The following is a 13,332-nucleotide window of genomic DNA, read 5'->3' as shown; positions in this document are numbered from 1 at the left end:
ACACCCTGTATATTTAAAATTTGTCGTGATCGACCGAAATTAAAGCTGCAATCGACTTGTTGGCCACCCCTGGCCTAGAGAAATGCATTACTGAGACTTTTTTTGATAAGGGAGAAATAAATCAATGATTTATGGATGTCTAACTAAACTGGAAATCCCCTGATCTAATTAAACTGAGTACATATTACTAAATGTGTTAGTCTTTTTGAAATAGTAATATTGTAGGTAATTCAACTATTAGCTAACTGCTACTATCAAAACAAAATTATTTTTACTATAAGAATATCAGTGATATATCACTATATTTTTCCGTAGTATTAAAAAAACTACAGAAGTAGTGTGAATGGCATAGATTTAATGCTATCTCATATTGTGATTACCTTCATAACGAATTACCTAGACAGCACCGTTTCAAGGCTTGTTGGCTTACTGTCAGTGGGTGGGTAGGTACCCTGGTTTTGCAATCATGCCAACCCAGTTGTGAAGTATAACTCCACAATGTGAGAGATGCCAGTTGGTGTGCATAGTAATAATATTAAAAAGAATAAAAGCACAGGCGCCTCCGTAGACAGGTGGGAAGGAGCAGTAGTACGTAGCACACGCTTCTTGATTAGACCGGGGTTTGAGCCCGTCACCACCAAATACAGAGGATGAGGAAAGGTCAGGGAATGACCACCGCATTTCCCGGAGCAATATGGCCTTAGTTGCTAATGCTCCTAAAAACCAAAACAACAACAACAACAATAAACGCAAAAGGTGTGTAATAGGCTACGGATTGGTAATTCACTATAAGAATATCAGTAGTAGTAAAAAAACAACAGAAGTAGCATAAATGGCATTGATTTAATTGTATCTCATATTTTGACTACATTCTCCTTGTGAAGGTGAGTTTTCTCGTTGTGAAGGTAGTCACAATATGAGATACAATTAAATCAATGCCATTTACACTATCTCTGTAGTTTTTTATTACTATGGAAAAATATGGTGATATACCACTGATATTCTTATGGTGAATTACCAATCCATAGCCTATTACGTCTTGTGTGTTTAATCTTTTTAGAAATTATTTTTAGTAATGCAAATTTAAAGACTACATAAACTATTATAAAACATTGAAAATATAAAATTCTTACTTTTTAACAACAGGAGCAACATCTAAGATAGTCTGAGCAATCATGAGCAGAACATTCTTCTTTTGCATTAAGTGAAAGTTGTGAAATAGGAAAAGTAGTAGCTGTGCATGTTCAACATTAATATCTATAAAAAGAAAAAGTGTCATTAAAACACAATATACAAAATAATCAGAAAATACATTATTTCTAATTATGGGATGAGAGACAATATTAACAACGTGAACAAAACAACATTAAGATTAACATTCATTAACTGCAAGAAGAAAATGAAACAAACAGCCAATTATTTTTATTTTCTAATCTTTGATAATTCAAGGTATCAAGGCTCATATGAAAACACCAGCCATTCCAAAATACAACACAAATGTCACAGCTGTATTTATTTACATGCAATTTTTATAACAAAACAGGTCATGCAAAAGCTTGTGCGAATAAGGAAAATTTTAATGCATGGCATTAATCTCTCATAACGAGTTGCCTAGTGTTATACCACAAATAAGTATAATACTTCTCCAAAAACAAGTAAAATTTTGTGCATACTGGTTGTGAAATTCAGTCCATTGTGTGTACAAGGTAAACTAGTTATGTAATAACAGTTTTAACATTAAATATATGACAAAAAGTATTTCAGTTATATTATACAGGGTGTCTCAAAAATACACGGCATAACTTCAGGAATGAGTTCCTCATATGTAGACAATAAAAATATTTTATATCAACATTGTTCCAGAAATGCTTGGTTCCCGAGTTATTAACCGGAATGTCTTATCTCCCACAGGTGATTTCCTTCATCACAAGGTACTCCATTTCAGCCTCCATTTAGGGATCCACTCCCTAGGCCGTAGTCTATCCGTAGATTATGCCTAATGGGATTATATTTATTATTCTTTTAGAGTTCAGTTAGTTTAATATTTAATTAATATAACGCAAAATAATAAAATTACAACACGAACGATTCGGCCTCTCAGCCTCCCATCAGAAAAATTTATTTTGACATACTTTTTATTCCATTAATCTTAATGATGGGAGTTGCCGTCCCTGCCATGAAGAGGTGGATCTCCACTACCTAGCGTTAATCGATATCTTCTTTTAAAAACTCCATCCATGTACTTATTAAAGTATGTGAACAATCTTCTGTCCACGAACAGGACCCATAGGCGATCCCTCTCTAACATACCGACTGAGGTTTCTAATTCAAGTCTTAGGTCCAAATAATTTGGACAATCAAGCATAACATGTTCAATGTCTCTGAAATTCCACACTCGCACAAATCACTATCCCGTAGCCCCAAATGAAGTAACCTCAAGGCAAGTCCATGTCCAGTTATTAAAAATGTTGCATACAACCCAAATTGTAGCCAGTTTTTGTTACTATCATTTATAAGGTCTACCTTTGGGATAAAGTTGTAGGTCAGTCTACCTTTTATACTATTTTCCCACTGTTCTTGCCATTTGCTAATTATCAATCTTAAAATACTTTTCTTTTCTTCCTTAATGTCATTTCTTCCATAATTCCTATTTTCAGGACATGACAATCCCCACAATGTTCTTTTAAGATTATTTTTAGTATAGTAGACCAGACTATAGAACAATACCATATACTGGGCTGGTATCTTACCTGAGAGCACCTGTAAGGCTTCAGAGGAGAGCACCTGTAAGGCTTCAGTTTGACATGCTCTGGTTATGCCTAATAAAGCAAATCTTTGAGCCTGTATTAAATGCTTTGTTATGATTACATTCTGTACTTTATGTACACAAGCCCCTGAGGCATAGGTAATTATGGGGATAAATATACAATCATATAATAGATTAATAGAGCGTCCTTTTATCCACCCAATCATTCCGTATGACCCTCCTGAGCTTGGCATACAGGGTCCGAATTTTTTCCTTTAAATATTTAACATGCTCTGTAAATATCATTCTTTCTTGTATTTTTACACCAAGATACTTCGTAACCTTCACATATCGAACAGTCCATCCTTGAAAGCCTCACGGTGGGGGCACGATTCATACTGAGCTTTCCTTTCAGAAGCATCTGAACGGTTTTATTTCTTGAAATTTCTAGTTTATATTTATCAGCCCAACTTGATAATTGACCTAAGACTTCCTCTGCTCTTTTTTCTATCTCAGATCTAGCATTGCCCTGGACAATCAGGACAAGATCATCCGCATATGCTATTTTATCTACATAATCTGTTTTAATTTCCAAATATTCATCTAACACCATATTCCACGCAAAGGGGACAATCACTGAACCTTGAGGACAACCTCTATATATACATTCCTTTTTACCTCACAATACTTTGTTCTTATGACTATTTCCCTATTTAAAAAATAACTTCTAAAATTTTTATACAATTCTTCAGAACATTTAGTTTTCCTAATACGATACAGGATACCATCCCACCACAACCTATCAAATGCACCCTTGAAATCAATAAAAATTCCAAGAGCATACCCCATTGCAACTCTCTACGGTCTGGACCAATTTATATATTGCGTCCTCTGTTGACTTGCCTTTTTTGAAACCGTATTGGTTTTCAGAGGACATATTCTTTTCATAATATTTAATCATTATTCAGTTAATTAATAATCTTTCATAAACTTGCCAAAACCGACAAGAGAGCGATGGGACAGTACCCTCCAGTCTCATTTAACAGCCCATCAGTATTTTTGACTAACTTTATTTCTGCAATTTTCCAACATGATGGGAAAGTACCCTCCTGCATACATTTGTTAAATATAAAAACAGAGTTCTGGCATTAATTTAAAAACCTTTTTCATTACAATTACCTCAATTTTGTCACGGCCCGGCAATCTACTACCCCTTGCGCGGTCTACGGCTTCAATTACTTCATCCACAGTGATTTCATTTTCTAACTCATTAGACTTATAATTTCTATTGTTTTCCAGCATTTGCATCTGATCCTGCCCCAATTCTCCAGGATCTGCTAGAAAGAGACCGTCCAGAATCCTGCCCACAGAATCTTGCCATGTTAGAACACATGTACTAGCATCAGTAGGAGTGTTTAAAATATCTTGCATATCTTTCTTGTTAGTAATAAGTTTAAAAATCAAACTCCATGGATCTCTGGATCCCTGCTCCCTCACAAACTTCCTCCAACTCTGCCTCTTTGTTTCATTTAACAAACGGACATACTCGGAACGAGCTTGGCTATACACTTCTTTATAGGTATTGCACAGATAACCATCACCCTGTCTTCTTATTCTTTGAAAATTCCTTCTTTTAGAAAACATGTTTTTCCTTTTTTCGGTTAACTCAGGTAAAGGTAAAAACTCAGAAGTCCACCAGAAAACTGGCTTATTAACTTTAAAGCTCTTCTTCATTGTTTTCCACACACACACTTATAATAGTAGAAGTCAAGGTCCTAACACAATCTTCAGCACTTTTGTTGGTCCAAACAACACCATTTAACATACTAAAACATTCTTCTTCAAACCTAGACCCAAACACATCCTTAATCTTAAACCTACCAGTGTCAATACTTATCCTACATTGGCCTTCACTTCCAAGTACAAAGGTTATCTGGTTTTTAGGAGCATTAGCAACTAAGGCCATATTGCTCCGGGGATATGCGGTGGTCATTCTCTGACCTTTCCGCATCCTCCGTATTTGGTGGGCACGGGTTCGAACCCCGGTCTAATCAAGAATCCAAGTACAAAGGAGACGGTATTGTGGTCACTACTAGTACTATTTTCCACACTCCAATTCTTAATATTCCTAATTATATTTTGCGTTGCCAATGTTAAGTCTATGTAGGACTGTCCATGTACGGAGCTAAATGTCGGAATATGTCCTAAAACATTAACTACTTCCACTCCAGCAAGGAAATCTTCAAGAATCACACCTCTTTCATCAGTTCCCTCACTACCCCAAAGTGGAGAGTTTGCATTTGAATCTGCCGCCACCACTACCCCACAGGACCCTATCACATTATACATTCGTTCTAAAAAAACTTACACTTATTTCTATTTCGTCATTTGGTAGACAATATAAGGATACAAAGTAACATTTCCCAAAATTACAGTATTTCATATTTCACAACAAACATAATACTTATTGCATAGACTAGTAATCTTAGTTACCACTAAATCCTGATTTCTGATTACTATTACAGCTAAAGGATTAATACCTTCTTTTATAATCCTATGTTTTGGATATCCTATTACTTGATCCTTTAATGTATAAGGTTCCTGCAAGAGTGCAATGGCGACATCATTTTGCTCCATGTATTTATTGATTTCCAATGCAACTGCTTTAGCTTTTTGAGCATTTAATTGCATTATTTTTAACTTTTTAACCATAATTTATTTTCTTTTTATATACTTTCAGAGCTTTGACATATTCCTGACAATTCTTACTCGTAGCCACATGGACAGCCTCCACACCACGCTTAACACAATTGCAACACTTTGGCTCTTTTGCTTTATTAACACAATCTTTGTATAAGTGTGGACCAGCACACTTTGTATAAGTGTAGACCAACTAGTAGTACTCACTGCTTCTTCCTTTCTTCTTAGTCTATCCTTGAGAACCAGATTTTCAGCATAAACCTTGTGAGCTTTTTTTATCTAACGAATCCCACATATCCAGTATTGTTCTTATAGCTAATGTTGGAATCTTACTTTGTTCATCCCATAAAAATGCATGTAATCGTTTCCTTGCTTCATATATATTCTCAAAACCATCGTTCACAGACTTCCCAATCACTGTGTCTTCTTTCCTTTTCTTCTTCTTATGCTTCTCTTTATAACTAGACTCTCCTACATCAGAAGCAATATCTGTTTGTCTGTCCGACATTTTACTCCTTGATTTCCTTTTCTTTGTTGTTTTTATCTTTTCCTGTAAAGGGCCTGGCAATGACGTTAAACTAGCTTTAACAGATGTCCTTTGTAAAGTTCTACCCGAAAAAATTCCTTTTTCTGTTAAATCCTGAGCCTGGGTTACTCCACTCTGTGCAATACCTTCTATCTCGTCTTCTGTAACATCAGTTGTTACCATCATTTTGTCTGCTTCAGGAATTAATTCATCTGAAGAAGACGACATTGTATATAATAAAATAATATATTTACAATTAAAAGTTAGACGCCAATAATGGTGAATAACTAAACTATTTACATATAATACACTCAGCCTGTGAGGGAACTAGGAGCCTTTGATCCACTAAGCCGAAATGGAATCTTTAAGAACATCCGGAAACTTCCGTCAAACATTAAAACCAACACCGCCCAATTTTAACGGACAGTGGTCTCGAAGGCCAATTAGTTAACGCTTGGACTAAAAATGCACAATTGTGCAAAACTCAAACAAGTCCAAAAGGGCACAGAAATGCTCTTCCGACTATATAGAAATCAGAAGAGCATGGAAATGCTCTGCCAGCAACTATATACAAATCACAAGGGCACGGAAATGCTCCAAATGTACTCAGGAGAGGAAATTATGACCCCCTCCTGAATTTTGGAAAAACAAGAACCTCCTCCTACTACCGACTGCTCTGTTTAGCTAGGTAAGGGGTCACTCCCTTACCTACCCGCCCCGGACCACTGGGAGGTAAGAGCAGCAACGGAAACTTTCAGTTTCTAGTATAAGGAAGGTTTGATTTTGTGACTTGCACAATTAAGGCACTTACTGATCAGCAAATGAACAATCCAAATACCCCGGAATTGCCTCCGGGGGCCATCACAAGGTACTGACAGAATCTGGTGGTTTTCCATTCCGACCATGTACTCAAATCAGGAGCAAGCAGATATGCACTTTATGTACAGTTCGGTGGACAGCAATGCTCTGTGGGCTCATTGTTTGTCCAGACAAGAAAACGTTTGAAGGTATCCATCGCCACCTTTGTGAACATGTGACCTTTACATGTCATGCTGCCTACAGAGGACGACCAAGATCTACGACTCCTGAAGTAGAGGGGTAGACCAACTGCCTGGCCTCCATGCTCACCTGATTTAAATTAAACACACTAGATTTCTTCTTGTGGGGCCATTTAAAGTCATTGGTGTATTCGACTCCAGTCTGATGTGGAAACTCTCCACAATCAAATTGTGGCAGGTTGTGAGACAATACGAAACATACCAGGAATTTGGCATCATCTTCGCAAGTCCATGAGGTGTTGATGTGAGGCCTGTATTCAGGCAGAAGGTGGACATTTTGAACAATTACTATAAGGTGATGTGAACAGTTAAGTGTCATAGACAGACCTTCAAAACTCAGAAACCAAGCATTTCCGGAACTATGTTGATATAAAATATTTTTATTGTCTACATATGAGGAATTCATTCCTGAAGTTATGCTGTGTATTTTTGAGACACCCTGTATATACAGTGGCAGACAAAAAAAACTGCATCACCTTAAAAAAAGTAACATTTGTAGTGAAACGTATAAAATATTGTTTGATTACAGCCATTTTGTTTGTCGTAAAGCAAAGGTATTCCATTAGATAACACTTCTATTGCATCAGACAGTAATTGTAAGGCATTGCATCAGCTGTTTCTATAAATACAGCATTGGAAGGGTATAGATGATAATTAGTATCCTGTTTTGTGTAGGTGTAAGCATGGCTCCATATGCTCAGTTGACACCAAGAAAAAAAAGTGTAGCTGTTGCTCAGTCCCAGGAAGGGCTTTCTACACGTGCTATTGCTGATAAAATAGGCTGCTACCAGTCAACAAGACTTCAGTTATAGCTCAGACACAGCATGGTTTTGTTAAGGGGAAGTCTTGCCTGACCATGGATACTATGATGCAGTCACAAAAGAACTGGATGCAGGGAATAACTTTGATATTATATACTTGGATCTTAGAAAGGCTTTTGATACTGTTGCACATGGAAAACTGCTGCACAAATTGGAGCAGTGTGGCATTGGAGGCAAATTGCTGCTATGGATAAAGGGGTGGTTGAGGGGGAGAAGACAGAGAGTGGTAATCAATGGACACTGCTCATCGTGGACTAATGTTATTAGTGGAGTCCCTCAGGGTTCAGTATTGTAGTATTGTTTCTTGTTCAGTATTGTTTTCTGTATTTATAAATGATATTGATGATGGTATATCAAGCTTAATGTCCAAGTTTGCAGACGATACGAAGGTTGGCAGGGTTGTCAAGGACACTACTGACACTATGCTACTGCAACAGGATCTGGAAAGGTTGAGCAGATGGGCTGAGAGGTGGCAAATGAACTTTAACATTGACAAATGTAAAGTACTACATATGGGAAACAGCAACCCTAGAGCAATGTATCAACTCTGTGGTACTACACTGACAGTGGTAGAGAATGAAAGGAACCTGGGGGTGGTTGTGCAGGCAGATATGAAGTTCTCTGAGCAGTGCAGACGGGCTGCAAGAGTAGCTCATGGTGTATTGTCGATGATATATAGGAATTATTCTAGCAGGGATAAGGAGGTGATTATTTCCTTGTATAAGGCAATGGTCAGACCACACCTAGAGTACTGTATACAGGTCTGGAGGCCTCATTTCAAGAAGGATGTAGAGATGCTGGAACGAGTACAGAGAAGGGCAACAAGATTAGTGAATGGAACAAAGGGGTACTCTTACGAAGAAAGGCTTAAGTTTTGCAAATTACAGTGTCTGGAGACTAGGCACCGGCGAGGTGATCTTATAGAGGTGTATAAAGCCTTGAATGGTTTGAGCATGCTCAATGCTGATGGGATTCTTCCTCTTGCTCAGAATAATCACCTGAGAGGGCTTAAATTCAAATTGAGAAAAGACGGATGTAGGATAGACGTGAGGAAATTTGCCTTTAGCCAGCGGGTGGTTGGTTGGTGGAATAGACTTCCATCCCTTGTCGTGGAAGTTGATAGCCTAAATAAGTTTAAGGCTCAGCTGGACAGGTATTTCGAATGAGCAGAGGGGTGAAGTGGAAGTGGTTATTTTTTATTTATTTTTTTATTTATTTTTTTTTATTTTTTTGGGTGATGCTGCATAAGCTTGCTTTCTTGCATCAAATGCCTCTACTAATGCTAAAGCGTGAAACCGGTAATGTGAAGAGAAAACCTGGATCAGGCCATAAGAGAGTGATTACGCCTTCCCAAGATCGATATTTTAAATGGCTATGCCATCGTAATCGCCATGCTAGTGCTCCTGATTTAAACTGGACTTTGAGATGGCCTAGGTGTTGAAACAAGTGCATTAACTATCCAAAAATGGCATTCAGAATGTGGTCTGCTTGCCTATCGGCCCAAGAAGCCTGTGTTGACTCAACAAATGAGGAAGAAGCAACTTGCTTGGGCAAAAACCCATGTTTCATGGACAAAAGAGCAATGGGACACATTCATCTTTTCTGATGAATTGAAATTCAATGTGCATTGCTCGGATGAGAAGTGATATGTCAGAAGACGAGGCATACCATCCTGACTGCACAACACCGACTACAAAGTTCCCCGCTGGTCAGATGGTCTGGGGATGCATAACAAGCAAAGGGGTATGGCAAATTAAGTTTATTAATGGAACAGTGATGCAGAAATCTACACTGCTATCTTAGAGCAGTGCCTGAAACTCGATATTAGGGATCACCACACAGATGTCCAAAACTTTTTTCAACAGGACTCAGCACCTTGCCACAGAACAAAATTGGTAAGTTTTATGCTATTTAGATTTAATGATGAGTTTGTCTTCTTGTCTCACAAGGCTTAAAACATACACCAATGTTTTCCCTCGCTTTTTCTCCCTTAAGGTGCAGTCATACCACAGAAATGCTGGCATTAGTGTTGAACTGACCTGGCAACAATACAGATTTGAACTCTATTGAAAATTGCAGGTACACAATGTCGTCTAAAATTGTTCAGACGAAGTCAGCAAGTAAGATTCAGCTACAATGAGAGCATTGTAAAGGTGTGGTACCACGAAATTGGGCAACCATATATCCAGAAGGTGTAACTCCATGCCAGATCGTTGCAAGGCTGTAATTGCAGCTCGAGGAGAAACAACAAAATATAGAGGACTTATTTTGCTGATTTACAGTACATAATACTATTACGTTAACTTGTCATTTCAGTTTGTACACGTAAATGCAATAAAATGTATGTTTGGTTGTCATGATTGCCATTTTGCATGATTTCTCATATTTCCATTAATTACGCATTTTACCCTTTGGGAAGATATTTATGGCAATTAGGTATATCAGGTGGAATCTTTTTATTGGATTTCATTCACAGAGATATTATGAACCCGAGCTGTAGTGCTCAATACGTTCTACATTGATATCAATATTTGTAAAAAATAATAAGTTTACCTCAATATAGTATGTAGAACACTTCAGTATGATACTCTCCAGAAATTAAAATGAAAAAATTGAAAATCTTACATTACAGTTAAAGGAATTGAAGGCCAGAACATACAACATTCATGCACTTTTTGGTCAGGTAAAATTACACAAGACTGGATTTCCTATTCAGCCAATTAAATAAGGTGATACATTATTTAATAACCTTAAGGACTGCAGACTTGGTGATAATGACAATTTATTCTCACTAGATGTTACCTTGTTATATACGAATGTAAACGTTGAATACACATTAGATATTATTTGGGATATGTTAAATAGTAACTCCATTGCGATTAATTATTTTATTTATTTATTTATTTTTTTGATTTGGTAGTTGTTGGCGCATCGGCTTCTGTGGCCATATTGCACCTCCCAAGGTTTTTGCAGTACTTTGATCCAAGCCCGAGGTGGGAATCGAACCCTCGACCTTTGGGTTGCCGGACAGGTACTTTACCCACTCGGCTAGCCCGGTCGGCTGCGATTAATTATACGAATCTTCCTATTAAAGAAATTTTTCACTTAATTAAACTGTTAGTTGAGGCCAACTATATCACCTTTCGAGACAAAGTGTACAAATAAATTTTTGGTTTGCCCATGGGATTGAGCCTGAGCGGCTTAATATCAGAAATCTCTCTCTCTCAACAATTGAGCATATACATCTGACACCTTTTCGACCCCCGTATCACATACTGTGGGAGGTATTTAGATGATGTTTTAGTTATTACTGATAGTAGTACTATCCAAGACATTTTACATTTGTTGAATAATATTCATTCTAGACTCAAATTTACGTTGGAAAGGGAGGATACGGATACTAAGTCATTAAATTTTCTAAATTTCATGCTTGCTTGGGACTCAAATAAAATCCAATTTAACATCTATCAAAAATCTACAAACACCGGTATGCTTCTACAATATAACAGCTATCATCCGTTCACCTTCAAAAGATCGATTATCTTTAATCAAATTCTAAATGCCTATAAATATTCAACAACGGAATCTGCTTTGGGCTCAAAAATACAAATATTAACCAGCAGATTCTTAAACAGGGGCTATCCCCTTGCTACAATAAACTGAATTAGGGTACAAGCTAAGGATAGGATACAAAATACTACACGAACCAACAATAGTAATATCAAAAAATACTTTATTTCTATCCCATATGTTGAACAGTGGCACAAACAGCTTAACAGATTCTTTAAAGCTACTGAATTTAAAATTGTGGCCAGGCCAATTTGGAAATTACACACTATACTGAACAATCGCTCTGTCCTTTCCTCGTTTGCAACACAAATTAATGACCCAGTATACATTTCTTGTGGTGATTGTGACTCATCTTACTAAGGTTCAATGCGTTTTCCCCTGAATATTTGTGTTAATCAACATGCGGCCTCAGTTCGTGCTTCTTGTTCAGCAGCGTCAGAATTAGCTTTTCATGCCGTTAACGAAAAACATACTTTGTTATTTAATGAGGCCAAAATACTTAGTGTACAAAGTAATTATACGCAACTATTAATTGTAGAAACCGCAGAAATTAAATTACATGCGAATTCTGTTAATGTTTGCCAGACATATCTGATCTCAGGTTCGTGGGCTTTACACACGTGCGTGTAAAATAATCCCTATTTAAGTTTATGTTCACCCCTATTCAGTAATTTTCATTTCTGCGATCATGAAATACGGTCGAAAAGTGTTGTCAGCTTCAGGAAGGAAAATCGTTTTGCAATTTTTTCGTTAAATTATTTTAATTAATTTTCTTAAATTTTAATTGCATTAAATTGATTTTTAATTGTGTTCAATTGATCTGTAATGTAAGATTTTCGATTTTTTCGTTTTAATTTCTGGATAGTATCATATCGAAGTGTTCTACGTACTATATTAAGGTAAACTTCTCTTATTATTTTTACAAATATTCACAGAGATATATATTCCATCTAAAAAATGCATTTTGAACATTTTTGAAACCCACAATGCAGCGCAAAACACATTATCTGTAAAATTCACAAGTGATGCAGTTTTTTTGTCTGCCACTATATATATATGACTGGGAAATAACATGCATTAATATTCATAAATGCCTGTGCAATAAGCCTCTGATTTGGGGAGCTTGACAGGTACCAACTAACATGAAATTTTATGTGCCATCAGGTAAAGTAGCATCAATATCTTCTTAACTTTCTTCAGGAAGTGTGCAATATAACTCTGTTTAGTTTAAAGACCGAATTTTCTCCTTTTAAAATTGCAATAGACTCATTTTACATGACATGCATAATCTGAATTCCATTATGTTCTTTTTGAAAAGATTGAAAATATGTTCACATTTAATATGATCCTAGAGTGACATTCCAATGTAATCTATAGTATCCTTCAATTTAAGGAAATAAACACTACTCCCTGCATTAGAATAAATCTGTATTTATTTCACAAGGGCATACAAAAATATATTTTTTGTGTTATGATCCTCACCACTGTCTTAGTGTCTCTTGATGCTCCACCATTCATTTATAAATTTACTGAGGCTGAACAAGACTGAACTAAGATTTAAAAAGTTTTGTATGGTCCCAGTTAGTTCATGACTGGATAAAGATAAGCAACAAGACAATATGGAAATCACAGGATTATACCACAATATGCATATTTCTGTATACATTATATATAATAAAAATACATTTGAATACAAAAAGTAAAAGTGCTCATTTCTTTACTTAAAGTCAATACATTCACATTCTTAAATATGAGGAACAATGAAGATAGACAAATAATTTTATTTGTCTGTCTTCATTCTATCTCATTTTCATTTCAGAATCCCCCACCTCCACAAAAACTTGCTTGCTATTTCTGCATCAACACCAATTTTTCTTGCAGTAATACATGAAGAAAGCATTTGTAAATTGC

General features: G+C 36.5%; 1 protein-coding gene across 1 annotated transcript in view; it reads right to left on the bottom strand.

The window, feature by feature from the left end:
* Positions 1 to 13,332, bottom strand: part of poe (E3 ubiquitin-protein ligase-like protein poe) — an 849,790-nt gene that overhangs the window by 639,649 nt on the left and 196,809 nt on the right. The window contains exon 18 of the mRNA XM_090388478.1: positions 1,134 to 1,257. Within this exon, the coding sequence (XP_090244604.1) occupies positions 1,134 to 1,257 (124 nt within the window). The remainder of the gene's footprint in view (positions 1 to 1,133; positions 1,258 to 13,332) is intronic.

Source organism: Mastigoproctus giganteus, chromosome 14 (genome assembly GCF_048544385.1).
Source record: "Mastigoproctus giganteus isolate SK-2022 chromosome 14, ASM4854438v1, whole genome shotgun sequence".
NCBI lineage: Eukaryota > Metazoa > Arthropoda > Arachnida > Uropygi > Thelyphonidae > Mastigoproctus > Mastigoproctus giganteus.
This window is presented reverse-complemented; position numbering and strand designations above follow the sequence as displayed.